The sequence below is a fragment of the Centruroides sculpturatus genome, unplaced genomic scaffold, assembly GCF_000671375.1.
Source record: "Centruroides sculpturatus isolate CEXI.00-Female unplaced genomic scaffold, Cexi_2.0 scaffold197, whole genome shotgun sequence".
In the NCBI taxonomy this organism is placed as follows: Eukaryota; Metazoa; Arthropoda; class Arachnida; order Scorpiones; family Buthidae; genus Centruroides; species Centruroides sculpturatus.
Window position 1 is genome coordinate 248,954 of NW_019384591.1, and position 21,544 is coordinate 270,497.

Below are 21,544 nucleotides of genomic sequence, written 5' to 3' on the forward strand. Positions count from 1 at the left end.
GACTCGATTATCTGAAGTATGATGTACAGGGAAGGACATTAAAATTCAGACCAAATATGGAAAGCTTAGAGACCTGAGATCCAGATTAACTATATACGAACTTCCGGTTCAGACTGGAAGTCATGTGATTTTTATAGACTAAAGGTAGAGGCTTAATAAGTGTTTTCAATAATATAATATAAAATCATAAATATATTTTAAAATAAAACAAAAATATTTTTTTACCTTTTTAGTTAAGCCATGAAGTACAGATAAAGTTCTTTTTAATTTAGCCCCATTAGATGAGCGATTAAAAATAAAATCGTAAAATAACCATGGTCTCATAAATCTTTCTAAATGTATGTTAGAAAACCTGTAATTAAAATAAAATGTTTTTATTAAATTGTTTTTTATGAATATAATTAAATTAAGAAACAAATAGTGCTTCAAATTTCCAGTGATTGTATGTTCTTTTTTACTCTTATAATATCTCACATAGAAATGTTAGATTTTTTCTAGTAACAGCTTAGTGTTACATTTAGAATTTAAAAGTTGGCTGCCTACCAATTATGTTAACATTTGAGTAGTGTTTCCACTTCGGATATTATGTTTAGCATCATTTTTCTCTTCGCGTTTTGGGTTTCGATACGATTTTGACTACGGTTTCGGTTCTGATTTTCATTAACAGCCATATGTGGATGAGCTATAGCTTTAACTTTTGTTATATGTTCATTATTTATAATAATCTAGAGTTTATTTATCTAGATTATCATTGAAGTAATTACTTACTTAATTAATTAATGCACAATAGTAACTTGTTTATAAGGAATTAAATTTAGTGTCATACATAAGTTCAACAGTGATTAAAAGATATGGATAACCTTTGCTTTATATAAGCCACATTAATTTTTTAGCATTCTCTACTACTAAGCATTTCTTAAATCCGCTTAATGACATTTGCATACGAAATAGTTTAATATAATTTATTAAGTCACATGGCTTCCAAAAGTATAGATTATGAATTTTTTCTTGACTTCAGACTTAGTAACGCACACCGAGTTGGTTTACGGTTTCACAATATGGTAACCATATATATACTTGTTTGTTTGTTAAGTTACGGCAACGCAATACTTGGGCGATCTGCCTAGAGGGGATGCCTTCCGGAAAATCTTTTTAAAGATATCTGGTCCCTATTCAGGCGTTACGGACGTGGAGAAAACCCGAAAAATTCCACGTGGTCATCCACGACCAAACTCCCAGTGTTCAGGGAACGGACCGCTTGGCTACTGATTGACCCTATATATATTGGACAAATACCTCAGTTCGGAATGTAGCAGCAGAGTCTAAAAATCGTTTCTCTTTACACAAGTAATTAGTTAAGTAAATCATAACTAAAGAACTGAGTACAATAGCAGCATAACCTATAAAAAGTTCAAAGTATTCAATTATTTAAAGTATTTATATTAATTGGGATTGCTGACGAGGTGATATTGTTGTTATATTATTGCTGTCCATAACTTTTTCCTTTGATTTACAGTAATCTGTATAACAATATTGATAAAGATTAATAAAGATTAGAGTCTTTAGTGATATTCTTCGCTTAAACTTTATTGCAATTATTATTTTTGGTGCTTGGTAGCATCAGCTACAGTTGATGACTGAACAATGAGATAAATAAAGAAAATATTAAAGAAACGACTTTCCATAATCAGAATTTATAAAGAAGAAAATAATGTTTCGTTATTGCAATTGCAATTATTTTGTATTTCAGAATAAATCTAAAATTAAAATATTGAATTTTTTTTCTTATTTTGATTTGTATACCATTATTTTCTTACTGAATCGCAATTAGGATCTTTTTCAAGACTTAAGGATTAATAGGAAAAAAAACTAACTAACACCATGTTATTATTTTTTCATTATACTGTATTACAAAATGATTGCACTTCCTTTTTCCTTAAATATCTCATTTTATCTAATAATTGGGCTATGCCGTTATTGCTCTCATCCCCTCCACTAATATCTATTACTTACTACTCACGATCCAATCCAATTACAAATGTTACGAAAAAAATCATTATATAAAGTTTAAAACAATGTTTAATGGAGTTAGTTCTGTTGAACTTAATACAGTAGAGCGTCGTTTATCCGAATCAATTGGGTAATGGGGTTGTTCGGATAACTTATTTTTCGGATAACCGATTATGTACGAAAAATATATTAACCTATCCCGTGTTGAAATTTTTCTCCGTTGCGTATCGCTTCGCGTTGAATTTTCGTCGATGTTAAGCCTAACGAAAACTTTTTAAAATAATAATCGTGGCTATCGTATCCTTAAAAATTAATTTTTTATTTTGTACAAATAAAATAAATATATTGAAAAATATAAAAACCAGAAAAAATATACAGTAGACACCCCTATAACGCTTAGATACGTTCCACGTTAATCGAATTTTACGTTGTAGGAATGATTAAATACATGAGCCAATCGCAGCCCGATAGGTGTGAACTTTACGGACTAAGGCTGTTTGAAAGGTTTTCTTCTATAAAATTAACCGATTCTAGACTAATTCCACTCAACATTTCCAAAACACGTATAATTTTTTGGGAATAATCTGTATAAACTATGCTATAAACAAAAAATTATAGGATTACTTACCGAGTGTGNGAAAACCAGCTTTAAGCAACGGCGTAGTCGAACGGTGTAAGTAATCCTACAATTTTTTGTTTATAGCATAGTTTATACAGATTATTCCCAAAAAATTATACGTGTTTTGGAAATGTTGAGTGGAATTAGTCTAGAATCGGTTAATTTTATAGAAGAAAACCTTTCGAACAGCCTTAGTCCGTAAAGTTCCCACCTATCGGGCTGCGATTGGCTCACTCCTACAACGTAATTTTCGGTTAGCGTGGAACGTATCTAAGCGTTATAGGGGGGTCTACTGTAATTATAATAAAGTTACAATAAGTTAATATATAATTATATATACAGTACCTAATTTATATATAATTTATATATAATACTGTACAGACGATAGCAAACTCAATTTAGCTGCTCCGTAGCATGGCGCAGGAAAGTAGTTCGGCTGCTCATCCACTATTGGTCCAGATTCTATCAATCTTGGCGCGAAACGAGTCGGCGACGACGTTTTGGGAGCTCCTTTATACATATGTTGCTACAATTTTTTCGCTACGTTATAGGAGGGTCGACTGTACATTAGAAGTTGATCTACTATCAAAAACGTTCGACTAAACACGACACACAGTCCTCAGAAAAACATCACACAATAGTGCCAGTGCTGCCAGCTAAAACAAACACACCAACAAAAAAATATTGGAGTAGCCCAAGATATAGCCAAAGATTGCAGCGCCACGGCACTAGCGAAAATTTAAATTTGCCGACTGGAATGCTTTCGGATAACCGACGTTTCGGATAAACGACGCTCTACTGTAATTTAATTGCATTTTCAAAATAATACATACACTTGCAGAGCTTCAATATAATCCATGCAGTGTTTGTTTTGTGATTTTATTTCAACTCCCATCGCCGTCTCTGTAATAACAAGAGTTTTAAATTCAATTATACTAAATTCAATAATTTTGATAATTATTTTTATTGTTCTTACCGCAAATTACATCCAAAGTGCAAAGAGTAACTAATGGTAAGATGTCTATCCAATCCTCACTTTCATATTCTTCAAGGTTTTTAACGAATATCTTTGCATTTTTATCGAATGTGGGAAGAAATTGATCAAGAATTCGATAATGAAATGTCGGAGTAATCGTTTTTCTTCTGATTTTCCACTTATTACCAGTACTATGTTATTAAAAATTAGTATTACTATTAAAAATGTAATATAGGCCTACTGTATGTATATATACTACTTTAAATTAGCTGAATTGTTAACTACAATTAACAAATATCAAATTACGCCGTATTGTAAATATATTAACTGATTATTATTTTATATGTTTATTAAGTAGAATATTTAAAGAATAATATTTTACCTCGTTAATAAACCTGTTCCAAGCCAACAATGGAGAAGTTTATATGCATCTGCTTTAGTTATTAACGAGTGACTGTTTAAAATGGGCTAAAAGATCATTATTCTATAAATTATCTGTCATATAAATAATTGTTAACAAAATTATCAAAAATAGTAAATTATTTATTCAAATTTGTTTGTATTACAGTGGAACCTGGTTAACTCAAACTGGGTTAATTCGAAATCGCGTTTACTCCAAATCAATTTTTCCCCAATTGTTCAGCACAAGGTTTTTACATGTTAAATTAGATTCGTTAACTTGAACTTGTCGAACTGTTCGACTCGAATGTGGTTTTGATACAGTATTTTTATAAACTCTCTGCAATTTTAATTTAAATAAAGTAATTAACGTTCCTTTATCGAGTAAACTAATCGGAAACTTTCTATAAAGCGCTGGAATCGCGTACGACTAAAAAACCATCGTTTTAAAGTATCGAGACAGCTATCGGTACCAGGAGTTCCCTATTCCAGACAGTATGTAGGCTGTGAGCGACATACTGTAACTGCCATTCGAACGTGCTTTTTTCCGAATTTTTTTTGTTTATTCGATTGCTGATGAATTACTCANTAACACATTAAAAAATCTATTTACACATAATTATATTTAAATTTACATTAGCTCATATAATCACATCTTTATAATTTTAATCATAAAAATAATAATATCAGATGACTAACTTCAAAACATTCTGCCGAAAGTAGAACCACGTAAGGATCAACAGATACCCAAAGACGATATAATCCATGTTCTCGATAAAGTGTAGCCAAGGATAATAACGTTATCGTATATTCTAAAAAATATATATTACATATTTTTTATATAGTTAACGTATGTAAAAATGAAAATATATTTAATTTATTATATTGTAAAAATTACGTAGTATGTTAACAATTGTTGGGTCGGTTGTTTTAACTGAGTTCGTTTAGGACAGTGTTTCTCAACCTTTTCAGAATTCGCTTCCTTTTTAAGTGCCCGAACATAATATTTTTGTTTAAAATTTATAAAATATTATTTTGTTTTTTATTTGTTATGTATTACAATTTATAAAAAAACCGCACATAATTATATATTTATTCAAAATATAAAAAAATTCATAAAAATAACATACAACTCTAAAAGATAACACATAATACACGCCAACACATACGCACATATATACATATCGGCGGAATTTTTTGTCAATTTATATTTTTTACTTTTTTTTGGGTTCATGAAATCTCAAAATGTGATTTGACAAATAGCCGGAGGGTCAAATTTGACACAATTCCAATACTTTCCCTTGTTATGTATGCATAACAGCAGGCTATACGAGCTCTTGAAAGCTCTGATTAAATTACTAAAATAAAATTTAAAAAATAAAAGTAATAATTAATTTTATTAAATGAAACAATAGGAATAGTCAAAAATCTATCTACAGGAGAAATACAACAGTGGAAAAATAATTCAGAAAACAATATGAAACAAGTAAAACGGCAAAACCGTATTTGGGACAAGACTATGTCTCGGAGATTCATTACTAAGAGGAATCACTTTGACGCTCAAGGCGGGTCTCGTTCTCATTCTTCAATCTTCTTTGGTATCGCTGCTTTTGGGCGCGATCGTTCAAATTTCGCCGGCCACCACCACGAGGTCGTCCACGATGCATTTTCGATGAAATTAACCTATCCAATTTCGAAATTTCTCTCCGTTGCGTGTCGGCCCGGGTTGAATTTTTGTCGATAATGTGAGGTCCCAAAAACAGGTTGATATTAAAGATTTATTATAGTAATTTGGTAAAACGAAACTAGAAAAATCGTCCATTGTTAAAAACCGATCAAAGATCGGATTAGTTGTGCTAGTCATATGAAACTGCGACGAGAGGGAAAAAAACGCTATTGATGTAAACAGAACGCAATAATTATAAATGATTAATAATTGTAAACGAACGACCTCCAGTAGAGATGGACCTTTGACAAGTCGCTCATCTACAAATAATTAGAACATAGAAATTTTTGAAAAGGGGAAAGGTTAATGACGAAAAGGGACATCGCGTCGGTTCGTTAAATTTCAAAAACGTCACGGACTAGACAATAATGGTGGAAAATATGAGCGCAAGTTTCAAAGTTCCATCAACATTTTGCATCCAGAGTAACGGATGGTGTCAAGTAGATTCTTCAAAGCGGATCTTTCTGGTGACTCGAACAGGAATCGTCTTTCGCTTAGAGACGGACGTTGGACCAATCGGGGAGCGAGAAAAAAAAAGGACGTGGAGCCAATCAGAAGAAAACAAAACAAAGAACGGAGATTGATATAATGCCCGATCTTCATGGACAGACTCACTTTCCGAAAACTATGCAACTGTGCACCTGCACACGGTTAGTCAACGCGCAAAAGCAGTTTTCCGTCTGTTGTGCCCAACTTGTAACCTGTGACTACGGACCGCCGACACCGACTGACGAATCTCCACACCTGCCGTTGCCCAGGGGCCTACCTTCAATCAACATTTGAAAACACCCTCGACAACTCGAACATCCAATTGTTTAAAGAACATTTTTGTTTCATAGTATAAGTTATTTTACGTTTAAAATAAACGGGGTTTTATGAGATTCTTGTCATCTGTGTCTCCTCCGCCACACCCACACGCGAACGACCCTAGATTATCCTGACGTGGGATTAATGATTCCCCCAGGAAGTCGGCGAACTTACAATAACGAAAATTTCCCGTTTTAAAAAAAATAATCGTGGCTATTGTATCGTCCGAAATTATATTTTTTTTTATTTTGCACAAACAATATACAGTTTAACCCGATTATAACGTCATCGGATGTAACGACAACCCTAATATAACGTCAAATTTTTATCGGTCCCACGATTTTACAATACTAGATAATGTTAAAAAAACTACTTGTAACGACATAAAACCCTGTTTTAATGTCATTTGGAGCACTCCCAAATTTACAAAATTAGATTACAAATTTTATTTAACAAAGAAAATACTACGTGCTCAATCCTAGGGTCAGAGTTCTAGAACTCTGACCCTAGTCGTTCACTTCCACACGTGCGACTAAATATCCAGATGGCACAAAGCGCTGATTGGTCGGCTGAATGACGTCAACCTACTGAAATCTGAAATCGGAAATGTTGATCAATTAGCCAAAACTTTGTATTGTTGTTGTTGTTGTTGTTGTTGTTGTTGTGAGAGCAGGCAGACATTATAGTTATAGACATTTCATCTAAAACTTGATACACTTATTTATTTAAACTGATTACACTTATTTATAATTTCATTAGCTCTTGTGTGTATTGACATTAATGTTAAAATTATTGCAAAATTTTCAATTAAACTAAATTACGTGATATCAAAGATTTTAATGTTGAGAGAGTTTAAACATCAAGAAGTAACTTTTATCTGTTTTGCATTTCAATAAAGCTTTTTTTTGTACATTTACTATAATAATAAAATAATCAAAAACAACAAATGTACATTGCAGATTAAGTTTTTTGTTTTTACATTCTTTATTAGACAATACAGTATTTTTAACCTTACAGAAACTTGTATTTAATTTATTAAGTAAAAGTAAACCATTTTAAAATTATTCCTATAAATTTAAGAAAACATGCAAGCTAAACTTTATACTGTATTTTCAATTTATACTCACTCCATATTACAACTAAAAAAATAATCTATTTCGGCATGACTTCGTTCTGACGACCACAAAATATGATCGACCAGAATTTCCTATTTCGATGGGTTGACGTCATTCAGCTGATCAATCAGCGCGTTGTTGTGCCATCTAGATATTTAGTCGCACGTACTGTACTTCCACCCACAGTCGTTCACTTCCTAGAACGACTGTGGGTAGTACTCTCACCACCTGACTTCGGTTTACCTGTTTGTAGAGAGAGCCATTTTGTACTTTATTTTGACTCGGTTCTCGGTCCCCTGAGTACCTATAAGTCTGGATTTTTTATGCGCGCGTGATTTGGGCACTTAATATTCTGTGCCAAATTGCAACTCGACATGTACTCCTTCATACCTCTAAGCTGGTATACAGCAGGCAGTACGATTTTATAAACAAGACATAGTCTTGTCAATTAAACTAGAATAAATAAATTATAATGAGGAAATATCGTCTAAGAAGGTTCTAAAATAAATTACGCAATTGATTCAGGCAAGTAATTCCACTATTTTAAATCAATTTAATGCTTTAAAATTCGGAATTATGAAAATAGAAAATAAATTAAAAGAATTTAAAAACAATAGTTTAAAACAGAATAGATAAATTCAAGCGAATAGATTCAATTAGAATCTTAATTCTATATTAATGCGGAGATAAATACTTTGAATATAAATAAATTAATAATAATTGGATTCATTCTAAAAGAGTTAATAATAAAAAATGTAATCCTTGAATTTATTATATAACAATTAAATATACTGTAACTTAACTCATTTTGCAGAAGATACTGGAGTTGTTTATAACATATGTTGTTATTTAATATTTTAAAATTATTTCGGTTTATAATTATTATAAGAATATAATAAAATTTTATTATTATTTTAATAGAAATATTCGTTATCAATTTAATTTGATAAAACGTATAAATAATTATTGTGAAATGACCTACTTACGGATATGGAAAGGAATGTTCGTTCCTTTTGTCGAGAAAAGATTATAATTTCCTAGAAGAAAATTATCCATCTTAGGTCCAGGAAATGAAGATAATTTTCTCCTAAGTTTAATTATTTTAAAAACATATCTCCATAAAATTATTAGCGCGAAAAGAAATAATAATACGCTCCAAATCAACATCTTGAATGAAGTAACGTGACGATATGAAGTGTTGCTGTTATCCTGATCAAAAAGAAAATAAAGAAAAATGACCTTACTCTACATAATATCAGATAAGAACACTTGCAAAATGTTGCCTTTTCTTTTTCTAGTAACTACATACTTTTAACCTAATTCGTTATTAAATTTTTAAAAACAAAACTCAGATCTTAGAAAATCAAATCTATTCAAAATTTTTACGACTATTTTCTATTTCAGTAACCTGAAAGATCTATCCCAGTCAGCTAGGCTAAACATAATATCGAAACAGGACTTCCTTTACTTGTAATAACACATTTTTGAACTGACAAAAATATAGAAGTATGTCATTGAAAACTTGCCAATATGTTACGTAGTCACAAACAATATAAGTTGCCTCAAGAGAAAAAATTTGAATAAATTATTATCGATTTTACTGCAGTTAGAATAACGAAACAATTTTTAATAATTTGAAAAAAAAATTAATTTCTAAATAATTTATAAAATTAATATAAAAGTCGCAATCGTGATAAATAAAATGTCAATTGATAAATCACGTCAATTGAATACGCAACAGAAAAAAATTCATTATCATAATATATACGTACTTTAAAAATATGAATTTGAATGGAAAAATAATTCACTTTCTTTATAAAATAATACTAAAATAAGGTTGGTGCAGTTAATTGCGCCTCTGCTACTAATTATGCAACTTAAGTTGGCCTATATCTCGAGATATGAAATTTAAATGAAATTTTTGCTAGATGACCTTAAGGCATAGCTACTAAGTTATTATCCATTGAAACGAATCTCCTTGAAGTGTTTTTTTGTTTTGTTTTGTAGCCATGTCATTTTTTTCCGTCGAAAGTTCATCTACTATAATTTGCAGGTCTACTTAATCAAGGAAAGTGTAGGTAGTCCAGGATATTTAAATAAAACTCATAAGAAGATATAAAATAATGAACTAAAACTTTTTTATTTTTAATTGTCTACTTGAACAAGTATACAGTAAAAGTTACTACTGCAGCTGATTTAATTTAATAAAGAAAATATGTTTTTTCTGAACTAACTCTAATTATTGTGTCAATTTTAAACACCAGTGTAAAGTCCTATTAATGAGTAATGTCCAAGTAGACAATTAAAAATAAATTAGAAATAGGGACTGTAAGGCAATTATAATTAATGAACTAAAACGTTTACAGGTATTTTCAAACTCAAAACAAAGTTTTAGAACTTTAACCATATTGAGTATTCAGGCTAAATCTTCAGCGTTTAGTTTTATTTTTAGTTTTTTTTTTACCTTTTAAACTTTTATTTTCTGTTATTTTTCTATACAGATGATGCCAAAACCTCACATGCGCCTCGCCAACGGGCTGGTCACGTGGAGTTTTCCGGGTTTTCTTCACGTTAGTAACATCCAAATAGTTTCTCATAAAAGTCCTCCCGGGAGGCATCCCCCTCGCAGACTGCCTATGTGCCGCGTTACCGTAAAACAAATAAATCAAGCCAAAAATTCATATTTCTATGCTTTTTGTAAGCGCGTCACAAGATGCTTTTTAGCGGCATCAGGTAGAGATGACAACTGTTTCAACAAATCAGTGGTGATAGTTGAAAGTGCTGGTTCAGAAATAGGCGGCGTGACACGGCTGGCAGATGGCTGATTGACATTATTTTCCGTTAGTGCTGGTCCATGCTCAATATAGGCCATCAAAGAGTGTAAAAAAGTCTAAATTTCTGGAAATGTCACGATTAAGAGGATAAATTTTTGTGCATTTAAATATGTTTTTGGCTATTTCGAGCCTACCTGCTTTAACGAAGGAGAAATCTACAAGTGCAGCAATGTCATAATACGTAATCCTTGCCACAGGATTTCGTTTCATCTATACTGCACTGAAGCAAACGTAAATTTTAAACGGCTTGAAAAATATCTTATGTCGAGGTTGTAGCTTGTACAGTACGTGTATGACTCTTACAAGCATACTCTATTACTGCTAACTTTTTGTGACTAGCATGTCACCTAAAATTAACAGAACACAACTCGTTTGTAGGATGTGGCACGTATGTAACAACTTCTTACAAACGAATTTTTACTTTAAAGCTTCAGAGGGAGAATTTCCTTTACCTTCTTTGTAACTCTTGTGCTTTTTATCGAAAATTTCTGAAAATTTGCAGGGAGGTTGTTTATTAGCCAGATTTATGCCATAAACATAAATCTGGCTAATAAACAACCTCCCTGCAAATTTTCAGAAATTTTGGTGATTAAAGGTCGAGGGGATGGGGATCCCCTCCCCATCCCCTCGGGATCGTACATTTCCAGTAGGGTCAGACTTAATAACGATTTTAGTCGTTATTACTATTTACAATTTTTTTTATAAAACTCATCCCTACCTTCAAAATTAAACCCTTTTTATTTCATAATAATTAAGTCATAAATAATCTTCAGCTAATATACAAATGAAACAAATGAAAATTATATATATTTTACATTTCACACACTAACAGAATAAAAGAGTGTTGTCATGACAGGATGATAAACAATATTGTTAACAATACATAAAACTGCTCAATGTACTGTACATCCCACTAATTAATGCTGTTGGAATGTAACGATACACGCCATATTTAAATTGTATATTTTGTATATAATTGTATTATTTTATATTGTATATTCTCCGCTTCCCTTCTTTCTGTCCTATTTGTCTACCCTTCCTGGAATGTTCTCGTTTTACCCTTTGCTTTGGTATGTGGATGACTAACCCCAGAAACAAAGAAGTGGAATGCAGCCCTGAGGGGAAGTAGGCGAACACGTGGGTCATTCTGAGGCAGGAATCCGAAGGAGAGAGAGCAAAACGGAGTCTCCCCAGTACGTTTAGCATCTTATGGTAAAGACGAGAACCTTGGAAATGAGAAATAAAAAGGAATTAATTGTGAGGAACAAGACACATCGGCCCTTCGAACTATTATCTTGGAGAGAGACAAAAGTGGAGTTAGTCACCAACCCAACAAGAGATCTCATCCACGATCCCATACAAGCAGCATACCTCATCAAGTTTTGGGTACCCTCTTTTCTATCCCTTACTTTCATTCTCTAAATTTTCTAATAAGCCTTCTTTATTCAATAGTTGTTAGTAGTAATAGGAATCTAGTTTTAATTAATATAATTTTAAGTAATTGGATAATCGTGTCGGACAAAGGACTACATGTGCACATTCTTTGTCAGGAGACTATATTGTACGGTGGTTGAATAATTAATTGTGTGAATTATTCGGTGGGTGTAGCATTGTTGGTATCCTTAGAAACCTGTATCATAATGAGCGAGTTAATAAAATTATTGTATTTTATTTTATCTATTTTTGATTTTGTGTCTTTGTCTCACTCATTGGTCTCACAATTTAAATTTCTTGATTATCATCATAATTTTCTGTGATTAATTCACTGATTACCTGTATTTAGAAGTCAAAACATCTGTAGGTTATTTGCCAATTTTAGCTTGCAATTGTAAACTCATGAAGATTAGTGGAGGCACACATCACAATCATTAAATAGTAAATGTGATAATTTGAAACAGATGTTAAAACTCACATCAACATCACATAAAATCAAGTTTGAAATACTTTCAATTGTGACATTGCAAACTTCTTCTTGGAGCATTGAGAATGAAAATTTAAAGGAACATTCTTTTGACCAAGATAATGGATGGCAATTGCAGAAAATCAATAAATATGAGACAAGTAATAAATTATTACATAAAAATATATAAATAAAAATGATACAAATAATAAAAATGAGCTATAGTGTTGCATGGGTGAACAGGTGTAGAGAACAACTGTAGAAATGTATAGACAGAAGTTACAAGATGGTGATGTTATTTGATTGTTTAATTGATGCATTAATGGAACTAAATAAAATGAAAACAAACTTTTAACTCTAGCAAACACATTTAATTATAAACATTTTTAACCTATTTTGGCCTTCTTCAGGTAATACATTCATAATATGCGATTGATTTCTCTACTAACTTAGCTTTTTATTTATCTTGTTACAGATTCTTAGATTTCCAAAATTGCCTCCTTTTCAAAGCAATTTTAATTTAAAGAACAGGAAGTGGTCAGCTGAGACTTGCCAGAACTTGCCCCAGCTAACTATTTCCTGTTCCTTAAGTTAAAATTTGCTTTAAAAGGGAGGCAATTTCAGTGAATTTCAGAAAGCCAAGAGGTTGTAATGAGGGAACTAAATAGCATTTCAAAAATATATTTTTACAATAGAATACATAAATTGCTGGTGTGTGCAAAAATTTGTATAGATCACAGAGTGTACTTTGAAGACTGACTTTACTGTGAATTAAATCATTTCTGCCAAAAACCTTTTATATATATATAATTCAGTCTCTTGTAAACTTAGTAGACACACCTTGTATGCATGATTTTAGTATAATTTTCCATAATTATCTTCATATGTTTACTTTGGTTACTATTATTATATATTTAATTATTATTATTTAACATAAAAATCAAACAATATTTACATAAAGATATTATTATTTAAGAACACTTCAGAAATGCAGGTTATATGCTGTTCAGAGTTATTCAGAAGAAATTGCAGCAGTTCTTATAATGAGACATCTTGTGTTCTCAATCATATTAATGTTTACTGAAATGCCTATTTATAATTGCATTTAAACATGTTTCTCAGCAGCTATTCAGAGAAGGAAGTACAGTATACAAATAAATGATATAGTAGTATATAATTGAAAAATAAAATATTTTCAGTTATTAAAAACTAGCAGACCCCGCCACACCTTGTTGTGGCTCAAAATGTATCTATTATAAATGTATAACACTTCCCCCGTGGGGGAAAATTTTTCGAAAAATTTTTTCTTAGTGTACATTCTCTTGACGTACCCTATTAAAACGCAATCAAAAGCGCAAAAACCCGCATCTAAAATAGTATAATAGAAGNTTGGGAAATACTTTCGGATCGCGATGTAATGCATAAATAAATAAACTAAAAGTTGTACCTCGAGGAATCGTATAGTTTTCTATAAATTGTAAGTGTAATTAATATATTTTTAAACATTAACTTAATTATTATATTCTTACTTAAGTGAAACCTACTGATTTTGAAATCTTCTGTACACGAACGTGCAATTATTGGTACGGATGGAGAAATTCGTTGTGATTCCTGTCAGAAATAAATGAAAACATGAAGGTGTGTCATAACATATAGTTTATTCTTACAATAATAGAAAAATTACATATCATTATTTAATTATTATGCATTTTACTACCTTCTAATAAATAGCAGAAAAACGTGGAATAGCTCATGGAGAAATATGTTCTTTTGAAATACGTGAAAAGAAGATAATAACTTAGAACCTGTTACGATTAAATAAATAAAGAAAGTCACAAATTTAAACTTTTTCCAACTTTAACATAATAGACCTTTATCAAAGACAACAACGGAATTTTGGACTAATATTAGGATATGCAGCAATGACGAGCAACCTTTTCCCGATGCGGGTCGCAAATAAACTTCATAGACTTCGGTGGGTCCCATGTATTTTTTCTTACGGAGTTGCAAGTTTTTAAGCCTGCTAAATACCAACGTATATGATAACTTCCAGTGCATTAGCTACTGAAATATTATATGCTAATTAGAAATACTGTACATAGTTTATTTCATCTTTATGCTGGTCACGTTGTAATGACCAGCATAACATCACGATCCTCGTTATTTCGAAATTCACGGGACGAAATATTCGCGATTTACATATTTCTGTACAAACTACCATGTAATTGATGTTATTTATTAACGAAATGGAATACGGCCACATATACAGAACACTATTTTCGTTAATTAATTTAAATTAATAATAATATAAATAAAATGAAGGTAGACGGCACGGGTCCAGTGAGAACATCATAGGTCTCCAGATAGGTTTTATAGAAAGTAAAGCAAAATTCCTGGAAATGTAGTCTAAATTATTTTTAAAGTGGCCCTAAAAAGTAGTAAGTCGCCCAAACGTAGTAGTCTAGAGACCTACAAATATCTCAATTTGTTACTTGTAGCCCAATCTTTCAATCCCGAAACCCAACCGTATTTTATGAAATAAGAGAAAAAAGGGATAGTACATATGTAAGGTAACACCCGAAAATGTGTTACTTTAAAAGCAAAACCATCTTGACCAGATTAGAGTTCGAATTAACGAAAATTTCTTGTAACTGCTTAACTATGAACGCATAATGGCACGAGAGAAAAAACAAAGAAGTAAAATTACGTTGACAAAGTCCCAGGGCATCAAATTACGACCTCGAAGGTCGCGGGTTGCTCATGACTGATATACAGCATATTTACTAAATATGATTAACACAAACCTTTATGACACATTCCAAATATTTCATTTCTCTGATGTCTTCTGCAGTTAATGTTTTATCTTTATCGTCTCCAAATATTCCTTGGAGTTCTTCATACACTTTTTCTTGAATATCTGGATGGAGTCCTAAATGATAAAGTGCCCAACATATGCCCATTGAAGTTGTATCGTGACCCTAGAAAAATAAACATAACCCTAATTATAACTAAATCTATATAAATAAAAGTGTAAATGTTCGTTTGTTCCTAATAGCTAATCTTCGAAAGTTCTTCACCGATTGCTTTGAAATTTTCACACAATGTTCCATTCGAATACGGGCGTGTTTTTATATAATTTAGATGTCGAAATTTTCCCCCACGGGGGAGAAGGATAGGATTAAGGCTTACCGTGAACAACTCAGCTTTTAATATAGGCCTACTATTTTAGATGCGGATTTTTGCATTTTTGATTGCGTTTTAATAGTGTACGTCAAGAGAATGTACACTAAGAACGGATTTTTTGAAATTCCCCCCTCCCCGGAGGAAGTGTTATACATTTATAATAGATACATTTTGAGCCACAGCAACGCGTGGCCAGGTCTTCTAGTATGAAAATAAATTCTTACAATTTTGCTCTTTTTGAATTCTTTTAGAAAGTTAGTATAACTAATAAAAGCTAATCTAACAGAACAATGCTATAAAGTTTATAAAGCATTAAATACTTATAACTGTTAATAATTATTCAATGCAAGGTTTAAAATTTAAAGCTTAATTTTTTTTTATTTCAGAAGAAATTTTTGAATATTACCTTTATTCTTCAAAGCATTATTTGTTGCAATACTATCTAAACAATTATTTACTTCTTCAATGGATAGGGTTCCTTTTTCAGGGCAACGTAAACTTAACACATGATATGCTACATTTGCAAAGTCACCCGCTTCCTAAAACATTGAAAATGACAATTAATCTGAGAATACAATGTGGATATAACGAGGATACATATAAAAATTACTTACAGTTTTAGTATTTCTTGAAAAACGATAATTAAGTAATTTCTGTGCATCGTCACTGTCTTTACTTAAGCAAAGAATCTCAATATATAATTTGGCCAACATAAACTATAAAAATTAGTTAGCATGAGAAAATACATACTAAACTTAAAATTTATGAACTGAAAAATAAACACATAGTAATATAAACAATCATTAAAATACAATATTTTAATTTTTAATTTTAATAAATTGAATTAATTCTCAAGATTAGAAAGGACATACATGTATATACAAAAGATAGTTTTATTAACTTTTNTATTTTATAAATAATTTGTTTTAAAATGTAAAGATTTACAACAAAATCAACAACTTTTTTGTATATTATAATGTTTATTAGTTGTTTTTAATAATATAGCTTATACGCAATAATGCAAAATTTTACTACAATGTTTCTATTAACAAAGTTATTAATGTGAAACATTAATGAGTAGGAATGACTGTGGTGCAGTGGGATTAATACTGAAACAGTGAACATACAAAAATATACTATAGGCCTACTTACAAAAGTTTAATTTCGTCTAAGGAAAGTAAATTCGCCCTTTATACCTCTAAGTATCTGATAACATAAGAGTATTATTTTTTTATAAGAAATGAAAGACCAAAACAATATAAACAAAACGTATACACGACTACCCGAACTGCATACATCAAACCAAAATCGAAAATATAAGATAATAAGTTCAATAAAGCTCACCAAGTAGGGAAAGAGATAGGTCATGAATGGAGCCGACAATTTACGTTACGAGTCAAACGCCGCAGTAAAAACATTATTCGTCTGCATTTTCCTTTTTTAATTTGAAAATCTTATATACCCTATGTTCATCCGGATGGAATAAGCTTTCCAATAACGAAAGAATTGTAAAAGTTAGTTTAATGTATTCCGAGATTTCCTCTAGTAAACAAACGTTTTCGCTTTTTATATTAGTAACATGTTGATTTCAAAAATAAAATAAAAACTTGGCAATTAACAGCTTTGGCTAACAAACGCGAAATTTCACATTCGAAAATTTAAAAAATATATATATATTTAAACAGCAAAACACAAAGAATAAATAAATATACTGTATAATATAGTATTTGATCTTTACTAAGAGATAATTGTAAAACTATTGCATATTATTTTTAATATATTCATTTTACACATATCGTGGTCTTAATAGAATCATTTTTGTTTCGATCGCTTACTTTAAAAATTTTACAAATACGTCTGAAGACAATTTGTTTTGTTGTACTAAAGCTAAACGCAAAGCAAATTGTCTTCAGACAACGGGATCCACCCGTATATAGGCCTATATAAGAAAAATTTCTCATTGTCAGGTTAAGGATGGATTAACGGATGTACAAAATAACGTGTTTTGTTGTGTATAGTATTCGTTTCTACTTTCAATTATTGTAAAATGGTATAAAATAAAAATCCTTTGGGAGGGAAACAATTTGCTGGAACAAAAATATTGGGAGGATATATCCACTCTGTATGGAACGACGCCCACGTCTTTAGGTACCGATTATAGAATGATTCAAAAGTTTCAACAAAAGCACTGAATAGGAAATGAAACACGTAGCTGTTTACGGATTTTAACTATTCTTAAAATCTTAATATATATATATACCGGTATCTTAATTAATTGACTTTTGGGTCACTCTATATTTTAAACGTTATATTATTACATATAATTTTTTTAAAATATTTGTTTCTAAAAGCAAAAATTCTATTTACATTGAATACGTTTATGAAATATTGATAGTAAATAAGGACGTATTTCACATTGATATTTTAAGAATATATTTCAATTATTTCATTATTTCGAAACAAATGTCATCTCAATTATATTCTAATGTCCGAAATTATTTTTAAATTTAAAAATAATTAACTAAACTTAACTTTGTTTTGTAATACCAATATTTTTTTCAAATAGAACACATTCTTTATTTTAAAAAAATGAATAAATTTTACTTCAAATACGAAAGTATCAACTTCTTCACAAATGTCTTGGTCGGTGAAATCTTTATTTTGAAACTGATGCTTAATCAAAGTATCAAGAAGAGGTTCTTTTTTCTTTTCTCCAATAGAGGAATCTGTCAAATTATCGACTGACGTTTTCAATTCTTCCTTTCTTTGTTTCAAGATCTTCAAATAAAAATTATCATAATTTTGTTATTAACATAAATTTGTTTCAATAATTAAAATATGTAATTTACTTATGAATTTATTTACAAGAGAAAAGGAACATGACATAGTGTTCCAAAAGTTCGTGTGCAGCTACACGATAACAAATAATAACAAAAAATATAATAATGCATAACTACGCAGTAAATAATATTTGATAATGTAACATCTAAAAATTTTTACGTAATAATTTTGTAAAATATAGAAGAAATTTTATTCACAGATCTCATTAGAGACAACAAAATGGGACAGTCTAAGGAAAGTAAATCGCATGCTTTGGCTTGGGGAATTAAAGTTAATAACATCTATTACAAAAAAGCCTTTTTTATTATGATAAATGTGCCATAATAAATAATGTACCGGTACTTTTTTCTAACAATGGTTGTTGACTAAAATTATGCAAGTCGACGAATGTAGTTTACTTTCCCTGTTCCCAGCGGGCGGATGACCGAGCGGTCAAGGTGGGCAGTCTACCGCTCTGGGGGACCCGGGTTCGAATCCGAACGGGTCGAAAAATCCCCCAGGAATTTTCGGGGGGTGCTCCGTTCGGATACGTCGGGCCCCGTCCTTCACCACCCGGCAGCCCCATTGTGGGCCTGGCCGAACCCATAATGGGCTTGCAAAAAGAGACCCTCTTAGTGCCCACAGGGCCGAAAGAGTTAAAAAAAGTGTACTTTCCCGGGTCACTAACGAAATCTGTATATAAAATAAATTAGTTATATTAATACTACATTGACAATTTTATTACATAAATGACTCAAATATTATTTATTGAATCGTTTTAAAATTTCTACATTTATATCATTGAAGTGTAACACTAAACATGATCTTTTGGAATATCCTATATAAGAATGAAATATATAAGAACATTTTTCGCTGCATACAAATTAAAATGAATTTTAGAAAATACAAATATATATAAAAAATCTCAATTTTCCTTGGATAAGAAACGATTCAATTTGAAATTCATTATCTTAGTACATTTCCTATCAATTGTTTATGCAAGAATTTTTAAATTTGTTTTAGTTAAGTAATGCGTATAACATCAAATTAAACAATGTAGTAACATTTTGTATCCATGTGAATTTTTTCTAATTTGCACAAAGTTCCATTTGTATACCGATATTCGTTTTTTGCTTTCATTATTATCAATATACACATTTTAGTGTTTTACTTATGGACTAATAAAATAAAATGTTTTTAATGAAAGACATAATGATTATAATTTTGTATATTAGCCTACTATAATTGCGTTTAAATATTTAGATTAAATTGTCTTAGAGATTATGTAAAATTATTTGATCTAAATTACCTCAAAATATTATTTTCATTTTCAAACGATTTTAGTTACAAATTTTATATTTTTCATTATAATTCTTTCATATATAACATAGATAACGATTCTATGGCACGTGTGTCCAAAGTGGCACGAAAGGAAAAATCATTTGGTACATAACGTATTATAAGATTTTGACTTATCATCTGTCTTTTTCAATTATCCTTTTTGGATTATCAGCTGATCATCCTTTTCTTAATCAGTTTTTTTACATTTATTCTAATTAAATCATATTCGTTTAATTTCTTTAAATATCGTTATTTGAATTATAAATCTTTGTTGTTGTTATCGAAATTATAAATCTTTGACACATAAATCTCTTTAAAGCTAAGCTAAAAAAAAATTCGCCATCCTTGATATATATTAAATATCGTATTAAAAATAAATATAGTAAATGCCAATTATTAAGATGCAATTTGAAAAAAATTACAGATCTATAAATTCTCACTCTTTTGTCTGTCCTTCTCTAATATCGAGAACGGAGTTAGATAGATAAATGCGGGGACCAGATATGAAAAGCCCCGATTAACTATATACGAACTTCCAGTCCAAACGGAAAGTTAGGAAGTTACGTTATTTCAACTCAAAAATTCCCTCCCAAANCAAATTTTATTTACAGATCTTATTAGAAACTCCAAATGGTGACAATCGAAGAGAAAGTAAATTGCATGCTTTGGCTCGAAGAAATAAAGTCAGTAATAGTTATTACAAAAAAGCCTTTTTTATTATGATAAATGTGCCATAATAAATAAAGTATCAGTACTTTCTTGTAACAACGGTTGTTGATTAAAATTGTGCAAGCCAAGGAATGTAGTTTATTTTCCCAGGTCACTAACGAAATCTGTATATAAAATATATTAGTTATATTAATACTACATTGACAATTTTATTACATAAATGACTCTTAAATATTATTTATTGAATCGTTTTAAAATTTCTACATTTATATCATTGAAGTGTAACACTACAAATGGTATTTTGGAATATTCTATGTAAGAACGGAATCTTTCTTTATAATTCTTTCATATACAGTATAACAGATGTGGCGATTCTATGGCATGTCTGTCCAAAGTGTCACGGAAGGAAAAATCATCTTGTACATAACGTATCATAAGATTTTGACTTATCATCTGTCTTTTTCAATTATCCTTTTTTGGTTTATCAGCTGATCATCCTTTTCTTAATCATTTTTTTTACATTTATTCTAATTAAAGCATATTCGTTTAACTTCTTTAAATATCGTTATTTGAATTCTAAATCTTTGACACATAGGCCTATAAATATCTTTAAAGCTAAGTATGCTTATTATTGGCTCGCAGACTTAAAAAATTCGCCATCCCTGATATATATTAAAAATCATATTAAAAATAAATACAGTAAATACCAATTATTGGGATGCAATTTGAAAAAAAAATGTAGACCTATAAATTCTCACAGCTCACCGAATATCGAGAACGGAGTTAGATAGATGCAAGCTGGGACCAGATATGGAAAGCCCCGATTAACTATATACGAACTTCCGGTCCAAACGGAAAGTTAGGAAGTTACATTATTTCAATTCAAAAATTCCTCTCTGAAAGGAGTTAGATAGATGACTGGCAGGACTCTATTGCTAACGGAAAAGTATGATGTACAGGAGCAAGACACTACTAATTTGAGATGGAGAGCATATATTTTAAATTAAAAAATTATTAAAAATTGCAGCCCGGCATTGTGACGATGTCGGGCTGCAATTGTGATGTCACAATAAATAATTGCTCGTTGTATATACTTTTATATATCGAAATATAATTTTACTAGAAATTACTGTTCATAATTAATC

The 21,544-nt window shown here is 30.5% G+C and overlaps 1 protein-coding gene across 11 annotated transcripts in view; it reads right to left on the reverse strand.

The window, feature by feature from the left end:
* Nucleotides 1-21,544, reverse strand: part of LOC111624739 (cytochrome P450 4C1-like) — a 46,824-nt gene that overhangs the window by 9,648 nt on the left and 15,632 nt on the right. For 4 of the 11 annotated variants that reach the window (XM_023367668.1, XM_023367663.1, XM_023367664.1 and 1 more), the window contains one exon: nucleotides 226-352. In XM_023367668.1, coding sequence (XP_023223436.1) covers nucleotides 226-352 — 127 coding nt within the window. Of the gene's footprint in view, nucleotides 1-225; nucleotides 353-3,462; nucleotides 3,533-3,605; nucleotides 3,797-3,987; nucleotides 4,074-4,703; nucleotides 4,817-8,634; nucleotides 10,958-21,544 lie in introns of those variants that run through there. The other 7 variants (XM_023367666.1, XM_023367665.1, XM_023367670.1 and 4 more) reach the window with 7 other exon arrangements.